This window comes from Phocoena sinus, chromosome 8 (assembly GCF_008692025.1).
Source record: "Phocoena sinus isolate mPhoSin1 chromosome 8, mPhoSin1.pri, whole genome shotgun sequence".
Classification (NCBI taxonomy): Eukaryota; Metazoa; Chordata; class Mammalia; order Artiodactyla; family Phocoenidae; genus Phocoena; species Phocoena sinus.
In genome coordinates, this window is record NC_045770.1 from 12,328,913 (window position 1) to 12,350,492 (window position 21,580).

General features: G+C 37.4%; 1 protein-coding gene across 5 annotated transcripts in view; it reads right to left on the bottom strand.

The window, feature by feature from the left end:
* The window catches only part of ARHGEF12 (Rho guanine nucleotide exchange factor 12), a 145,030-nt gene that overhangs the window by 15,042 nt on the left and 108,408 nt on the right, over nucleotides 1-21,580 (bottom strand). For all 5 annotated transcript variants that reach the window (XM_032639869.1, XM_032639870.1, XM_032639868.1 and 2 more), the window contains 15 exons: nucleotides 19,965-20,007; nucleotides 19,570-19,675; nucleotides 19,004-19,141; nucleotides 18,476-18,508; nucleotides 18,047-18,161; nucleotides 17,235-17,340; nucleotides 15,577-15,789; nucleotides 10,634-10,766; nucleotides 10,296-10,331; nucleotides 9,775-9,929; nucleotides 8,654-8,800; nucleotides 7,472-7,557; nucleotides 4,223-4,348; nucleotides 2,482-2,596; nucleotides 723-823 (listed from right to left, as the gene is read on the bottom strand). In XM_032639869.1, coding sequence (XP_032495760.1) covers nucleotides 723-823; nucleotides 2,482-2,596; nucleotides 4,223-4,348; nucleotides 7,472-7,557; nucleotides 8,654-8,800; nucleotides 9,775-9,929; nucleotides 10,296-10,331; nucleotides 10,634-10,766; nucleotides 15,577-15,789; nucleotides 17,235-17,340; nucleotides 18,047-18,161; nucleotides 18,476-18,508; nucleotides 19,004-19,141; nucleotides 19,570-19,675; nucleotides 19,965-20,007 — 1,653 coding nt within the window. The remainder of the gene's footprint in view (nucleotides 1-722; nucleotides 824-2,481; nucleotides 2,597-4,222; nucleotides 4,349-7,471; nucleotides 7,558-8,653; nucleotides 8,801-9,774; nucleotides 9,930-10,295; nucleotides 10,332-10,633; nucleotides 10,767-15,576; nucleotides 15,790-17,234; nucleotides 17,341-18,046; nucleotides 18,162-18,475; nucleotides 18,509-19,003; nucleotides 19,142-19,569; nucleotides 19,676-19,964; nucleotides 20,008-21,580) is intronic.

A 21,580-nucleotide genomic window follows, 5' to 3' on the forward strand; every position in this document is an offset into this window, starting at 1 on the left:
TGCATATGCCTGTGTAATCAAGCTCCTATCAAGATAGGAAATATGACCATTGATCACCTCAGAAGGCTCCCTCATACTTCTTCCTAGCCAATCTCTGTCCCCAGATCCCCAGTGACAACCATTTTTCTGATTTTTTCCACCATAAATTAGTTTAGCCTTAGAAATTCACATAAATAGAATTACATAGTTGTACTCTTTTGTGTCTGGTTTCTTTCACTCAGTATAATGTTTGTGAGAGTCATCCATTACTGCTAGTATTACTTTAGTTTATGACTATATTTACATTTGGTTTATGCTATAAACATTCCTGTACAAGTCTATGGGCACGTATCTACATTTCTCTTGGGTAAATCACCAGGAAGAGAATTGCTGGATCGAAGAATGGACGTGCGAATATGTACATTTTTAATTTAAGTATAAATTGCCGAATTGTCCTCTGGGGTTTTCATCATTTTACACTCCAAACAATACATTTGGAAGTTCCCGTTTTTCTACAGCCTCACCAACAGAGTGAATGAATGAGCAAACAAGCAGCTAGAGATGCTCAAAAAAGCCAAATACAACTCTGATGTTCTATCCCAAATTAATCTGGACCCACCTACTACATGAATAGTTAACAAACATCCCGCCCTTCAATTATGTAATAACAGATTCCAGGTAACACTAATTTAATATTCTTATTCTCACTGTCATCCTGTGTCTTCTTGCTTTTTCCTTCTTACCTGCTTGTTTTCTGCCTCCTTAACAGCCTGATTTACATAATTTAAGATTTGACGACAGTGATCTGCAGCTTTCTTCACCTTCTCCCTTTCTGTTGGCCATTCTAAATACGGCAAAGAAATCCAAAATGTAAAATGGAGGAAATAAGAAAAGAATGTAAGTATATACATAAATGAGATACCACTTTATTTCAACAGTTATAAAAGCATAGTAAGACCCTGAATATTTTACTTATTTATTTTAACTTTTATTTTTATTTATTTATTTTTTATTTTTGGTTGCGTTGGGTCTTCCTTGCTGTGCACGGGCTTTCCCTAGTTGCAGTGAGCGGGGGCTACTCTTCATTGCAGCGTGTGGGCTTCTCACTGCGGTGGCTTCTCTTGTTGCGGAGCACAGGCCCTAGGCGCACGGGCTTCAGTAGTTGTGGCACGTGGGCTCAGTAGTTGTGGCTCGCAGGCTCTAGAGCGCAGGCTCAGTAGTTGTGGCGCACGGGCTTAGCTGCTCCGTGGCACGTGGGATCTTCCCGGACCAGGGATCGAACCTGTGTCCCCTGCGTTGGCAGGTGGATTCTTAACTACTGCGCCACCAGGGAAGTCCAAGACCTTGAATATTTTTATACCAGGCTAAAATCCTACAGCAGAATCTCAATTCAGGTAGTCTATGGACAGGTAAGACTTCTTATCATAGTACTTTAAGCATCAATACTAACCTTTAAAAAGAAACCAAATCCAAGGAGAGATGCTTTATATCAAGTATCAGGCCCACCCAAAGGAGTGGGTTTCATTCACATTGTAAGCTATATAAATGGGACCCCTTTCCCCCTATCAAAGACAGCCTACATGATTATGGACAGTGGACCCATTAAACAATATATTTTGAATGATAAAACAATTCAAAGTAACTCCAAAATATGTTTCTTTGAATTTGGTATTATATTAAAGAAAGAAAATAGTTTACAACATTTGTATCATTAAAAGAAGATGAACTTCACCAAAATGTGTTGAGATTATGTTGAGGTTCTATTTTGGTAAAGAATACCAAAATCAGAATATTCAAAATTACAATCCTCCAAACAATAGTCCAACTATACTGAATAAATATATTAAAGTATAAAAGTTAATGTGTATGAGTATTTTCAAATTCCCAGGCATAAGAAACAGGTGTTTGATTGCATAGAATTATTAATGAGAACTAAGTATAAGAGCCTAAAGCTCAATTGAGAAACTCAGATTCACTTCACGTTTCAAAACAGGAGAGTTGGAATGATATGCATCGGTTGGACTTAATGAAAGTATATATGTAGATACAAAACATCTCTGCAACCCAGTATAAGTCTTCTTCAAAGCAAATATGATATATGCTACAGGAAGTATTGGTAAGCTTTTTTGGCACACTTGATAGGCCATATGGTCTTTGTCACAACTACTCAGCTCTGCTGCTGTATTACAAAAGCAGTCAGAGACAACATTTCAACAAGTGAGTATGGTTATGTTCCAATAAAACTTTATTTACAAAAATACATGGTGAGCCAGATTTAACCCATGATCCAGAGTCTGCTAAACCCTGTGCTAGCGCTATTAACGGAGTACATTAAATCAAACAGCCCAAAGAAGACTGGATTGAATCTTGTTAGAACATCTTGCCGTACTATTTGGAAATTCAATGTCCAGACACCAGGATGCTGTGAGAGATTATTCAACGGAATATGTGTTTTTGTTGTTGTTGTTCCTAAGCTCTTTAAGTTCAGTGAGAATGCTGTACCTGTGTATTTGGCAATATTATCCAATAGAAGAGGGTACTTAGTAAGCCTCTGCATTTGGGTGGGAATGATATCTTTCAGCTGCAGACGACGACACAGTGGATTACTCTCAGCATCCTAAAATTAAAGTCAAATAAGTGAATTTGTAATTCTTATTAGGACTATGATTACCTAACACGTACCACATATTCATCATGTAACTATCTACAGCAACACAGTTCTGGTTATTAAATCAAGACTTAAAACCTGCCAAGACATACCACTGCCACACTACACTTCTGCTTTCTCCTTTAATCACATAATGTTGCCTTTATCACTCAGCCAATGGCTTCTGTGTTATCTATTCAAGCAAAGACTGAGAGCATCCATAATCAACTCTAAGAACTGCTTTCTTGTGAAAAAAGTTTTATCTTCACGTATTAAAAAAATCTAGTTACATTTTTCAACGACTGGCATTCCTACCAAAAGCTAGTCAGTTAATTTGCTATCTGCCACTCCAAGTAGGCACAATAGATCACCAGTCTCGATATATCAGCTCAACTGTAATAGGGTTCTGTAAACTTTTCAGTGAAGTGCCAGACAGTGAATATTTTAGGCTCTGCACGCCATCCGTCTCTGTCACAACTATTCCACTCTGCTGTTTTAACACAAAGCAGCCACAGACAATACATAAAGGAATGAACTTGGCTATGTGTAGTGAAGAGTTCTAAGATGGCCTCCAAGATTCTCACTTTCTGGTGTACACACCATATAATCCCCCTCCCCCCTTGAGTGTGGACAGAACCTATGAATATGAGGGGTTATCACTCCTGTGATTAGGTGACTATCAGTTAACTCTGAGTCAATCAGAAAGGAGATTGTCGTAGGTGAGTCTGACTTAATCAGAGGAGCCTTTAAAAGAAAGCTCTGTCAGAGAGACACATTCCTACTGGCCTGGAGGAAAAGGACACATCCATCTTGTAAACTGCCTACAAGGGCCACGTAGCAAAGAGATTTGGGCATTTGCTAGGAGCTGAGAGCAGTTCCTAGTCAACAACAGCAAGAAGACAGGGCTCCCGGTTATAGTTACAAGGAAATGAATTCTGCTGACAACCAGTGTAAGCTTAGAAGAGTGGCAGATGAGAATCGCAGCTGCAGGTGATACCTTGATTTCAGCCTGGTGAAAGCATGAAGAAAGGACACAGATAAACTATATCTGTACTCCTAAACTATAAAAGCTGTGACATAATACATTTGCATTAAGTTGCTACATTTGTGGTAATTTGTTATACAGCAATAAAAATATAAACTGTGTAAATACAGCTTTGTAAACTTTATTTACAAAAACAGGGAAGAGGCTGGATATGGCTGGTGGGCTATAGTTTACTGACCCTTGGTCTACACCAATATATACCCTAGTAAGCATGACTGCTTGTTACGCTCTTCCCTGGGCTTGATATAAGGCCATTCTGATGTTTTGACGGTATTATTTTAATAGTGTACATGGGCCATTTCCTGACAGTATCTCCATGGCAATGTGGACTTCTATGTCAAGTATTGTAATCCTGTCATATATTCTTTATTATTCACCATTCCAGTATCATCTTTATATTTTCCAGTAATTTAAGAGAAAATGTATGGCTTTAAAAACGTAAACACAGACATAATCCTTGTAAAAAATTTAGTCTTAGGATTCCCCTAGTTTGTTCCATAATTGATTAAAAATTTGCATTTCTTTTTTCTTACATGGCTCACTCAACTCACTTGCACAAAAGTCTGGAATCGAGAATCCTTTTTCTGACGAGACTTGATCATTTCCAGGGCAAAGGGTTGGTTACTGCAAAAGGTAGCAGCAGCATGTTTCAGCTTTTCCTCCCCGGGTCCACTGAACTGTGCCAAGAACGCAAAGAGCACAATAGAGAATGGGATACTGAGTCTATATGAGGCCAGGCAAGATGAGAGACAGCCACAATCCTTCCAATATTCCAATAAGTATCCTCAAGTGACAAGAAACAGAAATCTACACATTTTACGTGGATTATCAATGATTCTCCATTAAAAAGGGTCTGACCCTGACATATCCAGACCTTTCCTGATCATCACCCAATGTTTTCTTGCTTGTAGCCTCTACCATAACTTACTACTTTTTCAGTCTATTCCACTTCTAAATCAGATAGAAACAGTGACACTTGGGGGAATATGAGACACAAAATGCTTAAAGACTGGGATTAAATTTGATTTTCTTAGAATGTGACACCTTCACAAAAATTACTGTCTTACTGCTCTAGGAAGAAAATCCTTGGGATTCTAGCTTACTTTCTTACTGTGAAATCCGGGGCAGGTCATAACTTTTCTGGGTCACAACAAAATTAAATCACTGCTGCTTCACCTATGTAGAAGGTAGGGATCCATCCCTTGAATTTCTCTTGGGGAAGATTCATGAGCCTATGACCCTCTTTTACTAAAAAGTATACTTTTTACTGATATTTTTTATTTGTAAATTTAAGTTTGTATATGCCATGATTTTAAGGTTTCTTATAAGACACCTAACAAGTGCTTCACTCATAATAGGTATCCTTATAAGTACAGGTCGAATAAATGATTTTTAAAACCACCTTTATATTTGTAGTAATTGCTTTATGGTTTATAAAGAAGCTTTTCATAAAAATCTCCCATTTAAAGCCATATTTCCAAAAGTTTATACACGAAGGCATTTTGTAAAAAATCCTTTTGTAGGGCGTTTGTAGTTAAATTCAGACTATTTTTTCTTCAACTATGACACATACGAAGTGATATTTGAATAGGTTGCTCCAATGTTGTATTCTTATTCTATTATAAATATCACTCAACATATTTAGAGATGAGACTGGCAGCATTTTTGGTATGTTAGTCAATCCAGGTGTCACGCAATTACTAACAGTGGCTGTTTACAAAAGAAAATAACACTCTAGCCTTAAGCAGTTTTACAGTGGTTTTACTAGCAGCATAAGTATATATAAGGTGACCTCAAGGGACCAATATTGGAAAAATATTCTCCAAAACTATTTTTTAAAAAATAGAGTAGGGCTTCCCTGGTGGCGCGGTGGTTGAGAGTCCGCCTGCCGATGCAGGGGACACGGGTTCGTGTCCCCGTCTGGGAGGATCCCACATGCCGTGGAGCGGCTGGGCCCGTGAGCCATGGCCGCTGGGCCTGCGCGTCCGGAGTCTGTGCTCCGCAACGGGAGAGGCCGCAGCAGTCAGAGGCCCGCGTACCGCAAAAAAAAAAAAAAAAAAAAGAAAAAAAAAATAAGAGTAAATCTAGACACCTGTTTATGATTTTTGCTTTTAGTATTTCTGGCCAACACTTTGCCCTAAATTAACCCTTTGTACTTAGCAGCTACTAACCAAATTGGTTAGTCCATTCTGCTTTTCCTCAACATTTTATAGGCATATCACCTTGGTCAAGAATACAATTCTTTTTGAATGTTCTAAAATAAATTTGTGGTCCCACTTTTAAGAGGTATCTCCACTTTATTTTACCATGTAGTAGATTTATGCAGTCCAAAGGACTGTGGTAAGAGGACCAATGTACTTCTGTACCTTATTAATGATGAATCTCACTTGACACTTGGTGTTAAACATTATTTTTATTAGATGCAAATTAAACTGCTTAGGAATCAAGACTGATATCGTTAAGTCCATATGACTTACAACTTTTTAATCCAAATGTAACAAGAAAATTGACGCTACACTGTGCCATACTACGAGTTCTGTTTCAAGTTGAGTAGAGTGCTGCCAAGGCAACAGAACTCAGAGATCAAGTAACAAAACGAGTCCCACCATCACAGGGTAGCCACGGAATAAGCTGGATTTTTCAAGGAAGTTAAGTCTCCTTAATAACAATGATGCCAGCGTGGGCCTAAGGAGAAAATGCTTTGGAAAGTTCAGTAAATCCAAGATGAGACTGGATTATGATTCCCTGATCTTGTTCTACGTGTCAAGTGGCTAATGGCTAAGAAGAGTTCTACTAATAGATTAGGAGATTCTGAGTTACGGTCTCACCATCAATGAAAGGAGTAGGATCAAGATTGTTTTAGTCAACTTTCTAGTGTTTAATCATTGTAAAATTATCAATCATTGTAAAATTACCCAAATCTTGTGACATTTCCTCAGTCTACATATTGAAGTAAATATCAGTCGGCACAGCTAAACAGTTCTTGTTCAACCAGTGTTAAAATTTTGAGAACTACGTCACATATTTTACTATTATTCACAGCCTTAACTATAGTACTTTCTTTAAATGTCTGGATCAAACCCACTTTCCCCTAGGAAGATTTTCTGTATGTTCCAGTTCAGGTCTCCTTGCTACCTATTCCCATAATAACCTGTATTCTCCCCTTTTTGTAACACTAATCACACTTGAAATAACTAACGACTGTTTTTTAATTTTTTTTTTCCCATTGACTATAAGCTCCACTAGCGCAGGAGCCATATCTGTTTTGACTGCTACTGCATCCCCAGTACCTAGAACAGTGCTTGGCACGTAAGTATATATTATGGAGTATATACTGATAAAGAGTCAGCTGGAAAGATAAATACGATTTGACAAACAGCTACTATAGTCTCTGAACTCTTTCCTGGTACATAAGATTAAGTAATTTTCACCTTTCTACTTTTGTGATGGTAGTTCTGGATCTACAGTTGTCTAATGTTTTACAGTACAATTCTGAGATTTTGACAACAGAAGACAGTTAAAATTCTACATCAGTTAAATTATTTTTTATCAATATCCATGTTACTCTACATTCTTTTAAACACAAAGAACTAGTATCTTTAATTTGATGAGAAAAGAGCATGTAGTTGATTGGGCACTTATTAGAAGAATAAGTACGAATACACAGTTGGACCCCTTTTCATCTTTACATTAGCTTTGCAAAATGGATGAGTTTGCATACTTGGGAAGGTTAGCAACTTAACCTTGAATCTGATCAAGTGTCTGTGAAAATTTTTAAATTAAATAGCAAATCTCCTTACCCAAGTCAGCAAATCTTCCCCAATCTGATCAATAACAGATGTCTCATTCCTCTTTCGAACAGCCTTCATTTGCTCATTCAACCCAACTAAGGGAGAAAAAAAACAATGAAAAAAATTAAGCATACATTCATTTCAGGCTGAGATACTGGTAATACCACGAACATAAATTTTCAAAAAAAAAAAAAAAGGATTTTCAGAGTAGCATATAGCTGCTTCTGACAGCCTTACATATAAATCTGGACCCAATTCCTATAAACCTAAATGTTTTGAGTTCTAACTGAAAAACAGTTGCCAAAGCATAAAACAATGTGGAAACTAGCACATTATACAGAGTATAGGTGCATCAAATACACATTTAACCTCAAGACTCCATCTATAACCAACCGTGTTCGTAAAAAACAAAGTTCAATTGTACAGGTGACTCCGTCCACCGTTCCTCTCTAAATGTGTGTGTTCCCAGGCAATGGACATCATCATGCTTGAATGTGTCCGTGTACACTGGTGAGACCTAGAATCACCCACAAAGGAGCAAAAAGCAACCATTTGGTGGGAGGGTGTTGGTAGGTGGTGATGGCATCCTTGATGAAAGAAAGACTGAAAACTAAGGGTCTGGAGAAACAGTGACTTAAAAAGAGAGGAACTGATACTACTGCCTACAAAAGTCCAAGATAACTACAACCAGGGAAAGCCAGCAAGACAGATTTTTTAATGTATTCACTCAAGCATTCCAAGCAACAAAACAATAAAATAATTTAATTCCTGAAAATATTCCCACCATGGGATTATATGCTGTATATTACTATTTATAAGATATATTTATACATATATTATTATATAGAATATATTTTTTAAAAACATATATATTGTAATCAATAGGAAATTTCCAAGGGTAATTTTAACTATTCATGTGTTTCATCTCAGGCATTGACTTTAGGCCCTAAGTCCTGTGCTAACACTGTATAAAAAAGGCTGATGGGGGCGTGGGGTGGGGGTAAAGGGTTGGGGAGAAATTCAAAGATCCAATCATTTCTTTATGTTATGCTCACATTTAATTATATAATTTCAGGAAATCTAACACATGGATACATTTATAAGATTTTACTGTTATGGTCCCTTTACATATTCACAATCTTTTATCTATTAGAAATGTTAGGGAAAAAGATCAGAGTCAATTTCTCTTACTGTGAAGTTGAAGAATATCTTCTAAGTTTGAAAAAATTTTCCGTAGTTCTGAAGGTGACAGAATTCCTTCTCTGGAAACTCGCTGATAAAACACTTGATCTAGAACCTTCAATGTTCGAACATGAGCTCTTTCAGTGTAGAACAATTCTAAGCAGGAGAAAAAGGAAATATAAAACGTTGCCTTACTTAGAATGGGGTCAAACATAGGCTTTAGCTGAAATTAAGTAGCAAATGAGTTATACAATAATTATTTGTAGTTTTGAAAGGATATAGTATCTCTGAAGTCACTTCTTGATTACATTAAACTCTCCTACAGAGCTATAAATACTGGCAAATGAAAAATATCGTCAAAACTATTTTGTACTTAAAACTTAACAATGTACTCCAAAATCCGTTGGTTGGTAGAACCAACCGATCACAACTACAGCATTAGAAAACTGTTAAGCCCAAATAGCATACAGACTTTGAATTGAACCCTCTTCAGAAATAATAGCACTCTGTGTTACCTAATTTGCCTATAAACTCTTATTTCTGAGGCCAGACTTTATAATCTCACTATGTCTCAATGCTGCTAGAGACAGGAAGGATATTTATTCAAATCACAGCCTAAAGATAGTAGCAGGTACAGCTTCCATGTCATCTCTCTGTCACATATATGCTAGGATAAAATAAAGAACATGCACGAGGATAAAGGAAGACCTAGATTCTAGTTTTCTTCCAGTCACTTATCAGCTGTATGATCTTGACTAATTCAGCCACTCATCCTGAGCCTTAGCTTCCTCATTTACAATCTACGCATAAAAATAACTTAGCCTGAAAGTAAAGTGATGGGACAAATGTCTCAATGATTTTTCAAGTTTAAGATCTATAATGCTATGAATTTTAAATAACCTGAACACTAAATGCATTTTCCTTTTAAATTATCAATAAGAATCATATAATCATTTGCATTTTTAAGTTGGAAAGTTCAAGGATCATCGATCTATTAGTTTAATTTCCTCTCTGTTCAAAACAAAAGGCTAGCAGACACTTCGAAGCAAACTCCAAGGCTCAGGGGTTGGTTTAACTCTAATACAACTCAATATATGTGAATAACAACAACAAAAACTAATTAAACTCACCATTAATTACTTCCTGTCTTTTGATCTCACAAGGCTTTAGTGCCAATAACACTTCTCGACTAACGAGCTGCTGCCAGTTGGGTGGATCTGTCTCTAAGTCATTTTCAAACTGTTCATCCTCACTTTGACTTTCTCCAAAAGCTATGCTGTCAAACCTAATGAAGAAAAAAATAATGGATTCTATTTGAGGATATCACATGGACAATAGCACAAGTCTTTACACTACAGTAAATCAGTCATATTTCTGAAGTACTGCTTAGCACAGAGAATGAAACATCATCCTCTTACAAAACAGCTTACATGTGTTATAAATACGTCATCGTCTCCTACAAAACAGCTTATGTGTGTTATCAATACCTCTATAAATATCTTTTAAATAATTGTGTTTATTAAGAAATTTCTTTTATACTATCTAACAGATTTGTGTACAGGGTTTCTTTTCCTTTAAAACTAGGACTTTGGGGAGAAAAGATATATTTCTTAAAATATGCCCTATTGAAAGCTACTTTAGGAATACTTACTTTCGAAAGGGCTTTGGTGTCCCATGTTCAGTCACCCTAAAATGATGGAGAACAGAGAGTCAACACAAAAACAAAACAGAAATCAAGAAATTTATGACAAAGATGCTCAAAATTGTGTTAAACTACAGTGGCTGATAAATAATTCTGGATATTGCAATGATTTAGTATCAAATAAATTAAAAAACATTTCAGTACCTATCTAGTATTTACTACCAGTAAGTTCTACTTCTTCCCCCAAAAAACACATGGGGGAAAAAATGCTACAGAGTGTAGGCATACTATACAGTGAAAAACTTTTAAGCAATGTCCTAAACGCCCCTAAGATATCACTGAATTACCTTTCCACTTCCCATTCCTCCTCCTGCACTTGGTCTAATGGAGGAGGTGGGAAGTCAAAGATGGTACTGGGAGTACGAGGTGTGCCATCTAAGGAGTCTCCAGATGCTGGCGTTTCTCCAACTTGCTTTGATCCTGAAAAGACACAAGTCAGACATTCAGGTGGTGTTACTAAAGACAATGATTAAAAAAAAAAAAAAGAATTAGTAACCCAGAAAGTTTCAACCTCACCCATAGCCAAATTCTCACTTAAACAATTGCAGGTTAGCTAGAAACAAAATTCTAATATAAAATTTTTAAATGCACTAAAAAATAAACAGGAAAATCATTTTTAAGCAGGTTTTAAAAAATCAACATAAGATATGGCAACAACTCAGAAGGGCATATGATAAGGAGAAACATTCTTTTACTTTATCCTTTTTTACCCCCAATGCCAATCTTTTTTATTCAAATTTTAGTTATTATGGGGGTCCACCTCCAAATAATAACCTCATAGTTCTTTTTCTTGACTTATTATATTTAGGAAATATCTATCTCTTCTTCCTCAGAGGATTTTGCTCACTTATACGCCCCATCTTCACCTCCCTCCCCTTTTTCTTCCCACTGTTTAATAACTATATTATTGTTCCTAGTTGGCTTATTCGTTATTCCCTAAGCTTAAATGATAGAATTATATATGTATCTTTTTTCCAACAAGGTGTTAGTATCTTAATTCTCCTCTATGTCAAATTAGGTATTTAGTGTCCATAACCTTCTCTTTAATTATATTTCTTTCCTTTACAACTAAATATTCTGTGCTTTGCCTATTAGGTTGATTCTAAAAGTCTGAAAACAAATAGTGTGCTTACATTATTATGACCATACACATATTGTAATACAACATATATATACATATTATTCATGCCAGGTTAAGAGGCATGTTAGTTAGGATTATGTTTTCTTTTCTACTGGTCCAACCACACAACTCCTAGGCCACTTGAAATAGAGTATTTATTACATTAAAGTCATATACTCGATCAATTACTTTAAGATTATGCCATTTTTTAAATTCTGCTTCATGTTCAAATCATGACAACTTTCTTGAACAATTCTGTTCTTCTTAGCATTTCTAAATGCCTTTCTTTTATTGCTGTCAAAGTAATATAATTTTACCAAGTCACAAACTTTTTCATCTGTTACTATAAACTGCTTAAAATCTCCTTTTCTCTTATCCCCTAGGTTCTTCTTGTGTTCCAATCTGGAACAGCTGTTCCCTTGGCCTGTGACACAACTATCATCCTAGAACTGCCCTTCACCACTTTCCTGGGTTGTTTCCACTGTTTCCTGGACCCCATGAGATTTTCTTTCTTAATTTTTCTCTCATTTTGCTGGAGTGTGTATCTTAAATTATCTTCAAGGAAAGGGTGCATTTCAGTTAAACTCTGAATCCTGGAGTATCTGAAAATGTCTTTATATCTTTCTTCATATTTGATGGATAGTTTGGATGGATAAAGAATTCTAAGTTCAATACCATTTTCTTTCAGCAAGTTGAAGGCATGGCTCCTTTGTATTCTAGCACCTAATGTTCTGAGAAATGTGACAGCATAATCTCCATTCTCTTTCTCTTGAAAGCTTTCAGGATTCTTTTTCTTTATCTCTGATGCACTGACATTTCCAAAGATACTCTAGGCATGGGTCTTTTTTTAAAACATTATTACTCATTGTAGTTGGTTCCGGGTGAGCCCTTTCTGTTTGAAAGACATCTATTCTTTTTTTTTTTTTTTTTTTTTTTGTGGTACGTGGGCCTCTCACTGTTGTGGCCTCTCCCGTTGCGGAGCACAGGCTCCGGACGCGCAGGCTCAGCGGCCATGGCTCACGGGCCCAGCCGCTCTGCGGCATGTGGGATCTTCCCGGACCGGGGCACAAACCCGCGTCCCCTGCATCGGCAGGCGGACTCCCAACCACTGCGCCACCAGGGAAGCCCGAAAGACATCTATTCTTTTTCAGCCCTGGGAAGCCCTCTTCTGTCATTTCTCTAACTGCCTCTCCTCCAGTTCCTCTGCTGATGTTTTGTGAATCTCCGTGGTGGCTCTCTACATAATTCTTGTCTCCAATTTCTATCTCTTGATGTCTCTGATACAGATTCTGAAAATTTCCTTGACTTTATTTTTAGGGACTTCTTTTTTTTCTTCTTATTTAATTATTAGCAGCTGTGGTGGTCTGAAAATACGTCCACAAATTCTTTGCTACTCCTCCCTTCAGCAGTGGCACCTAATTTTTCTCTCCTTGAATGTGGGCTGGATTTAGTGACTTGCTTCTAACTTGCTGAAATAAGGGGGTATATCCATACAGACTAAGTCATATAGAAAAACACTGGGATTTCTTTCTTGCTCTCCTTTGGATCACTCTGGGAAAGTCAGCTACCACGTCAGGGAACACTCAAGCAGTTCCACGGAGAAGCCCATGTGGTGCGGAGCTGAGGCCTCCAGCAAGGAGCTAAGTCTCCCTGCCACCAGCCACCTGCGGAAGCACAGAAGGGGTCTCCTGGCCCCATTAAGCTTTCAGATGGCTGGTTGACATCCTGACTATAGCTTTATGAGAGACTCCAAGCCAGAACTGCCCAGCTAAGCTGCTCCTGAGTTCCTTACCCACCAAAAATGTGAAGTAGTAAATATTTTTTGTATTAAGCCATTAAGCTTTGGGGTAATTTATCACAAAGCAATTAATAACTAATAAAACAGTTATTATATGTAATAGTTACTAAAACATTTTGGTCTCTGCTCCCTTTTTATAACATCCTATTCTTGCTTTAGATATAATAAACTCTTTAATTTCTTCAAGAATACTATCTAATTTAGAGGTATTTTTATAAGTTCTTACTTATTGCCTAATTTATTTTCTGCTAGTGGCAGTTTTTGTGTTTATTTTGTATTTTCTTTTTTATGCTACTAATATGTTTGGCATTATGTATTATCTTAGGTCTGGACTCTAATAACTTTTGCCAACAGTGAGTAATGCTGTTCATATGTAAGAACAGAAGACTGGGCAGCTGACTTGGCTTTCCGTTCTGCTATGTGGAAGTAGGGCCATTTCAGCCGGAAGCTCCTCAGAGCAGGGTAAGCCCCCCGCGTGCCTATTGTCATGCTCCAGGTCCCCTAAAGTTAGCTCCAGGGCACTAATACCATGGAGGACTTAACTCCTTATACAATTCACTCAACTTGTATAACAAAGAGCATATTCATTTTCTTCTGATACAGGAATGACAGACTGCTTATATTCTACAATGTAAGGATCAGAAGCTGCTGACATAACTGTTTTGATTACAGACCTTCGATTAATTCATCATTTTCAGCTTTACTTCTCACTCATGTACTCCGTAACTTATGCCAACTCTGAGCCCAAAGTCTCTCCTGGGTTCTAATGGACAGACTGGCTCCCACCTTGGACTCCTTAAACTAACTACAGGCTCCGACTTCCTTTATGTTGTTTTATCCATCAAACCACTCTTGCCCACTTTCAATCTCCCCAAAATTTGTTGAAATCTCTTACTGAATGATAATACCTTTTCTTCCTCTACTTCTTTTCTCTTTATGATTTTTGTTTATTCATTACCTACCATGCTTTTATTTCAATGAGACATGAGAGCCATGAATTAATGCATTACTCAGTCCTACATCTTCAGAATTCCATATAAGACAGAACCTCCACACTTCTCTACAAATGTCACCCCTACTTCTTTGTCTTAAGTAAAAACTTTCGTATCCCATGGAAGGTAACCTCTTCTGCTACAGCCGTCTCAAACAGAGACTGATGTTTCAGTCATACACTGTGTACTGCAGGGTGGAGATGAGATAGAGACCCTTCTTTTTCCTCAGTACTACTTATAGACTATTATCTTACCTTCTTATAAAAATCCCTTGCTCTACTGAGGCTCTCACTCTCTGAATAATATCACATGTTCTCCCCCCACCAACAACCATCTAGCAACACTGAACCTTTGGCTGCTGGCTCACAGTTTTCCTCTCTGTGCTATTACCATATGCAGTGATCTCAAAGTCTGTGGTATAAAGGTATTCAGACCCTTGGTTCCTTGGTTCCTTACCCTCTTCATCTCTAGTAACCCCCTCTTTGCCACCTTGGTGACCACTCCCACAGATTTATCCTTGATCTTGTCATACCAGAAATTGAACTGCTTCCAAAATCACCAATACAGAGAGGCATTTCCTTCTCCAAATAAAACCACCTAATTCTTCCATATCACTTGCTTCAGAAACCCATTATAACAAGTATGAAGAAATATGGTAATAAGCTCTTTCCTCAATTATCTACAATTACTTCCTATCTTTCTTTACTTTTCAAATCCCCTTGCCCTTCTCACTAAATCCTAACTCTCAGCTAATAACCTTGCCCTTCACATACACCCCACATATCATCGCTTCTCTCCTTCTCAAAACTTTGTTCTATTGGATACATAGTCCAGCTCCCGCATTTTCAACCTCTTCCTCTCAACTGGCTTCCCCTTAGCATTAAAAACAAAAAACAACCCTGGTAATCTTAGATTTTTTAAAAAAGTCTTCTTTAGATGCACCCTGCTCCCCGCATACACACATCTGCCTCTAACTTCTGACCAGTCCTCTCAACACTCCCCACGATTTGAAGTTTTTATTTGTATGACTTATCTTCCCAGAAGACTAAGCCGCATGGGGCAAGAATCTACATATTACTGTATGATAACATCTGGCACAGAGCTAATGCCTGACAGAGAAGTCCGTAATAAATATTTTTTGAATGGACAAGAACTCAAAATTACCATTCAGCACAGATTTGTCACTGGTTATATAATATTAAAATATTAAAACTAAAACTGGGATTCAGTCTTGATTTAAATAATCTGCCACTCTATTTCTCAGTATAGTTGTTTTAAAATCCTGATACTTAGCTAAGTTGAACTACAGCATTAGCTCACCCATATCATTCTCTTTCCCTCCTTCCTGGGAAAGAGTGGCCCCTGAAACCACGGAGGACATGGAATTGGCTGGCAGGTATCCAATGTCTGCTCCTTCACTTGTTAATCCACTCTGGCGCAACTTAGCAGAGTCCTGAGGTTCAGGACTCACAGATGAGGGTGTGGATATGTGCTTAGGGTGGCGCTGCTTCTGTAGTTCCATGGCTCTGCCAACTGAACAGAAAGCAATAGTTAATAATTCATGCTGCAAAACAGCTTAAAAAAAAAAGATGACAGAAAGAATCTAGAAAAATGTCTGGAACATGGTGGGCCCTAGAAAAATATAACATGAATTATTATACAGAGTGAGGGATAGATAGATAAACAGATCAATAGAAAGAAGGGAGGGAAAGGAAAGAAAGGAAGAAAGAAAGAGAAGGAAGGAAGGAGGTAGGAAAGAGAGAGCAAGAGAGAGAGAAAGAGAGAAAGGCAGGGGAAGGTGAAGGAGGATGAAGAGAAAAGGGTGGGAGATGGTAGAAGATGAGGTGGGTGAGAAGAGGCAGGAGAAGAAGGGTCATGAGAAAAGGAGCTGAAGAGAGCAACAGTGGGTGGGGGCAGAGGGGATGCCGAGAGCCGGAGATGGACACGTACGAAGCTGTATTCATTTGTAAGAGAGAAGATGAAGCCTTTTAGCTCTGTGAGCTCTTAGCAAGCCCCTAGCTTCTCGCTAACACTCATAACTTCATCATCACGACATGTCTCAGAGACCATGCAGAATAATCCCTATGCTGCCCATTACCACTGTTCACACCAGTCACCATGAGAAGCTAAAGACTCTCAGCTCATCATCCCCCATAACCTGGCACATGCCCACACAGCTTTGTACATCTCTAATCCTAAAATGCTTCCTTCCCCAATTCCTACAATTCCTCTTCTGTATCCCTTGGAACACATGGTCAGCATCTGTGAAACGCTCTGTTCTCTCTCCTCAACCTCTTCTCTAAAAATTTCCTTCATCTTCTCAGTGTTTCTCAGCAAGGGGCACCACTGACATTTTGAGTGAGAGTTCCTCATTGTGTGGGACATTCAGGTTCCCTGTATCACAATACCCCCCCCAACTCCAGCCCATGCCAATATTTTCACATGTGGTACCTGTCACCTTGAAGACCACTATATGAGCTAATTTCTCTCCCCACAGCAGCTCGCCCACCCCTACTTCTCCTGCAGCCCTCTCTAGGAGACTGCCTCTCCAACAGGCCTGAGGGTGGAGGGACATCAGGAAATAAAACACAATGAAGAGGTGGAAAAACTGCAGAAGTATGGAGTAAGTGAGTAACGTATGTATAAAGAGGTAAAACAAAGTATGGTGGAGAAATCCATGCACATCTTGTTTTATAAATTTAATAATCAGAATTTGACTGCAAACAAAATCAGAACAGGTAAGTAAATTATGTTATGGACAACTAATGGAATACTCTACTGACATTAAATAAGATGATTATGACAACTATGAAGTCACATGGGGCTTTAGTTCAGAAATCACATTGAATAGAAACAACGGAAGTTCAGTGGAAACATTTCTAGAACACCTTTTTCCAGCAACCCATTCTAGCTAAATGAGCCTAAATGTAAAGACGGCATGGAATGGTGGGAACGCAGCATTTTAAACTTCAACGTACTTGCACTGTTGTCATGACGGCTTGGTCTCCTTGGGGGTCCCAAGATGCTGGGGAATCCTCTTCGCTTCCCTTTTTCTTCGCCTTCCCTATCTTTCTTCATACTTTGCTAGAGTTGAGGTACAATCAAAAAGATAACAGATACGTAACAGAGTAGATTTCTTTTGTTGCTTTTAAACAGAAACTTTTTAAACATTCTAATGGTCAGCTGAAAGAAATTGGTTAAATGTAAATGAAAGACACACACAGGGCACTCATTAGAGGCTGGACACAGTACTATGTACACACCAAACTCAAGATGCCTTTTCAAACCCTTCAGAACTGACAATTTTGGAAAGTAAAAGGTAGGTTTATAGCACATTTACTGGGAGCCTGTTCTAAGTAATTCATTCATCTGTTGAACAATATTTACTAAGCTAATAATGTACGAAGGCACTATGCTAAAAGCTGGGGATACAATGAAGAAGGTCCTTATCTTCATCCAGATTTACAATCTAACAAAAAAGAAACCAAGCCATACATAATTACAAACACTGACAGGCACCATAAAAGAAAAGTATGAGGCCAGAACAGTTAGGGACAGCTCTCTGTATAAACTACTAGTTTCACTTTTCACACTGCCTAATAAATTAGTTTGTATGGCTGGATTTCTCACTAGATTTTGAGTTTCTTGAGAACAGGGACCACATCTTATTCCTATTGGCATGCTTAGCACTAATTTGCTGAAAAAGTAAATACTAAGAAGAAGGAAAGCACTGCAATCAAATGTAAAGAAGCATGGAGACCTTAACACACTATTATTATTCTAGTCTTACCTTGATTTTTGGAAGGAATCCAATCCGACCTCGCTTGTGCTCCAAATTTCGAGGTTCTTTCACTTTTACTCCCAAATGCTTCATGTACATGAGAATAACATATTGCATTGTTGAACTGAGGGAGAGAGGATTAAGTAAAATAAGACTTCTGGGAAGGGATGGTGGGTAGAATAAAGATATCAAATGACTTCTAAAACCCCAATGCTGAAATTCTTAGAATTCATCAAGTGAAAAATAAGGAGCTATCTATTCACTGTGAATAGTAAAGGATTCTACTCAAGATACTAGAATATTAGTCAAGTAAAATACAGGCCACCAGAGGGAGACAGTCTATATTTTTATGTTAAAAGAAATCAATCATAATTTAGGGCAGGAGACAAGATAGTTTCTCTTTTCCTTAAAATTCTAGGAAAAAAGTAGTTATATTACCTCTTATCTTCTTCTACAGCCTGAGCAGTCATTCTAAAAATAAAAACATTTAAAAATGAAATATTAAAGTTTAATAAAAGAGTTGTTATTAAACTCAGATAACTGAAACAGCAGCACAGAGCCAAATGCTTTGGGACCCACCCCAAATCTCTGTCACCTGGAATAAAACATCAGAAAAATTCTAATCCCTGAAGGAACCATATGCTTTCCACACTCATGTCACCAACCGTAAATGTCTGATAGCAAGAAACATTTCCAAAGTCTGTGAATTGAAGCCAGTATAAGTATTCAACCTGTTTTTGATCAGTTAGAAATTTTACAGTTACTCATTTTACCAATACCCAGAAAAAGAAATACAAGAACGTCATCGAAAGTATCAGCATAAATGTAAAATTCCAGCTTCTCAAGTATTACGACAGAATAAACAGCTCCACATAGACAACCTGACCCCCCTTTTAAATCTGTTCTCTTGAAGCACAGTTAGCATCTTAGTAGAGAGGCTTTTCTACACGTATTTCTGTTACTTACAACACTTCTTCAATTTTGGCAACAATCTGCTCTGCACATGCCCGTTCCTTCTCCAGAGTTACCCGGTCCTTGTCTCTCTCTGCATCAATTTTAGTCAGTTCGCTTTCAGCCAACGTCAGCCCCATGCTACGTTTCTGTCTAAAGGGAATGGGAGAAATTTCCTGAGGTAGCCTAGAGAAAAACTATCTCCCTCTGGAGATGTTTCATCAGTTTCCATAGCTGTGAATTTCTAGCAACAGGCAAAATGTCACAGTTTTCTATTTGGGGGCCCATGTCACCTAGGACACTGGAGGAAGAAAATTCTAGAGGCAATCACTCAACAGGGCACATATCCTGAAGGACACACTTAGCACAGAGTACTAATACTAGGCACAATTCCTGAGAGCGTAAGGAATGGGGACTATGCGCTCTCAGTACCATGCCAACCTTTTGACTGCAGATGTGCATTAGGCTTTAGTAACAGTGCTAAAGACGATATGCTAAGCCAAGGACTTAATGTATAACCTTTTTCTACTTAAAAAGAAAATTAATTCAGAACAACCATATCAGCTTACCACCGAGCTTACCGAAAATCTTCCAAGTGCCTTTGAACTTCTGGGTGGACTCTTTCTTGCATAGTTTGGATATAGTGGCGATGTAGATCCTCAGGAATAAGCTCGGGTCTTCTTTTTTCTGCATAAATAGAAGAAGTCACCTGATCTAAGGCATATTTTTTGCATTATAACTGGCACTATTTGGTGCAAACTTAACTTGAAGTAAGACAAAGAGAAGTTCAATACATTTTATGTATTTCATCTCAGAATTCATCTTTCATTTACCCTTAAATGTATTATAGGCTTTTTCTCTGCTGTGAGTCATATCACCTACTAGTCACCACGTAACAGATAGAAACCTTAGGGAGGAGCTGAGCTACGTATCTACAGAGATGTAATTCTCCAGCATATTGGTGCTCCAGACTTACCTAGATCTACTGATATTTCATCAGGAACAGAAACTTTCAGGTGCTAAAACAAAAATGCAAACAAAAAGTGAAATAGTACTAAGAGTTTTTCAGGATGCATATAAGGACTTATACAAAATAAAGAGATACAACTTGAATATCTATTTTTACAAGAATATTCAGGTATAAGCTCATTTTTTGGGTTTCACCCGTCTAAATTTCATAGCTCTGGAATGTTCTATTGTTAAACTTGAAAATAAGCCTTTTTCCCAAGGATCATATTATAATGGAAACATCTACACTTGTTTTACTAGATGACTGAATGCTTCTGTGCCTTACTTATTCCTGTTGGCTTTAGTTTTCTAAAATGAATCAATATTGGCTTGGGCTTTCTAGAATCATTGGTTAAGATAATCAGTTATACATCATTTGAATCAATATAGGTAAAACCTCAACTATGTGTATATCATATGAAAAATTTACTCATATATAATGATGATTTTTATTTACTTTTTTGATATACTCACACTACAGACCATGATATTCCCAACCATTTTGCTATGTAAAGCTAAAGAACCCTCACAGTAATAGTCACACTCCCAATGAGAAAGTGTTGGATATCAATGTTGAGGCCTTGGAGTCTTAAATCTCTAGTTCTTCCATGTGTAGCTCTTACTCTTGAACTAAGACGACTGTGTCATAATTTACTTCTTCTTAGCTAGGATTTGTTGACATAATAACTGCAGTTTTTGGTCCCATTACCAGATAATTATCTCCTGTTAATTTGGGAAATGTCTTGGAAAAAAATTGTTTTGCATTTGGAGAAAATATATTAACTTCTTCGTGTTTACTTTGTATTATACACCTACTTAAGTCATATCCTTTCAGAATTTAAACAATTAACATGAGACCTGAAGTTTTACATTTGAAAATAAGTCACTGCTAAAAATTATGAGATCTCTAATATTTATTTGAAGAACAGTGAAATGGATTTCAAAGCTTTCTCTTTAACTGAAGTTGCCATAAAGTAGCTCAAATCAACTTTCTTCAAAGTATTTCTAGCACAAATGCAAAAAAGTATATGTTCATTTCTGTATGTGGGTATTTATATGAAATAAATATGACCTGTGGCATAAAATAATAATTAGCAAATTAATCATTTATCATTTTGATAAACTTATATAGATCACGAGCAGCAAAGTATAAAGTTCTGACTTAGCATGGAGCAAGCACTCTTAAGAAATGTGAAATACAAATAAACTGTCATTTCTTCATGAAAGAAAGTTACCTTAATAAATATATTGTATAATATTTTAAACAATGGCAGTGTAATCAGAACCCTACCTAATCCATTCAGTAACTATCTGAGTGACCACTCTGCCAGGATCTATTCAGTGCTGGTGAAATAGCAGTGAACAAACAGAACAAAAATATCTGCCCTGATGGAGCTTACATTTGGGGTAGAAGAGTAGGAATATAGACAAAAAATAAATTAAAAAAGAAAACATAAATTCTATAGACAAAAATAACACGGGAAAGGTGACAGAAAGTCGGGGGAGATGAAATTTTAAGTAAATTGGTCAGGGAATTCAGGCTTCACTGAGAAGGTAACTGTATTGAGCCATGTGTAGGGGTAC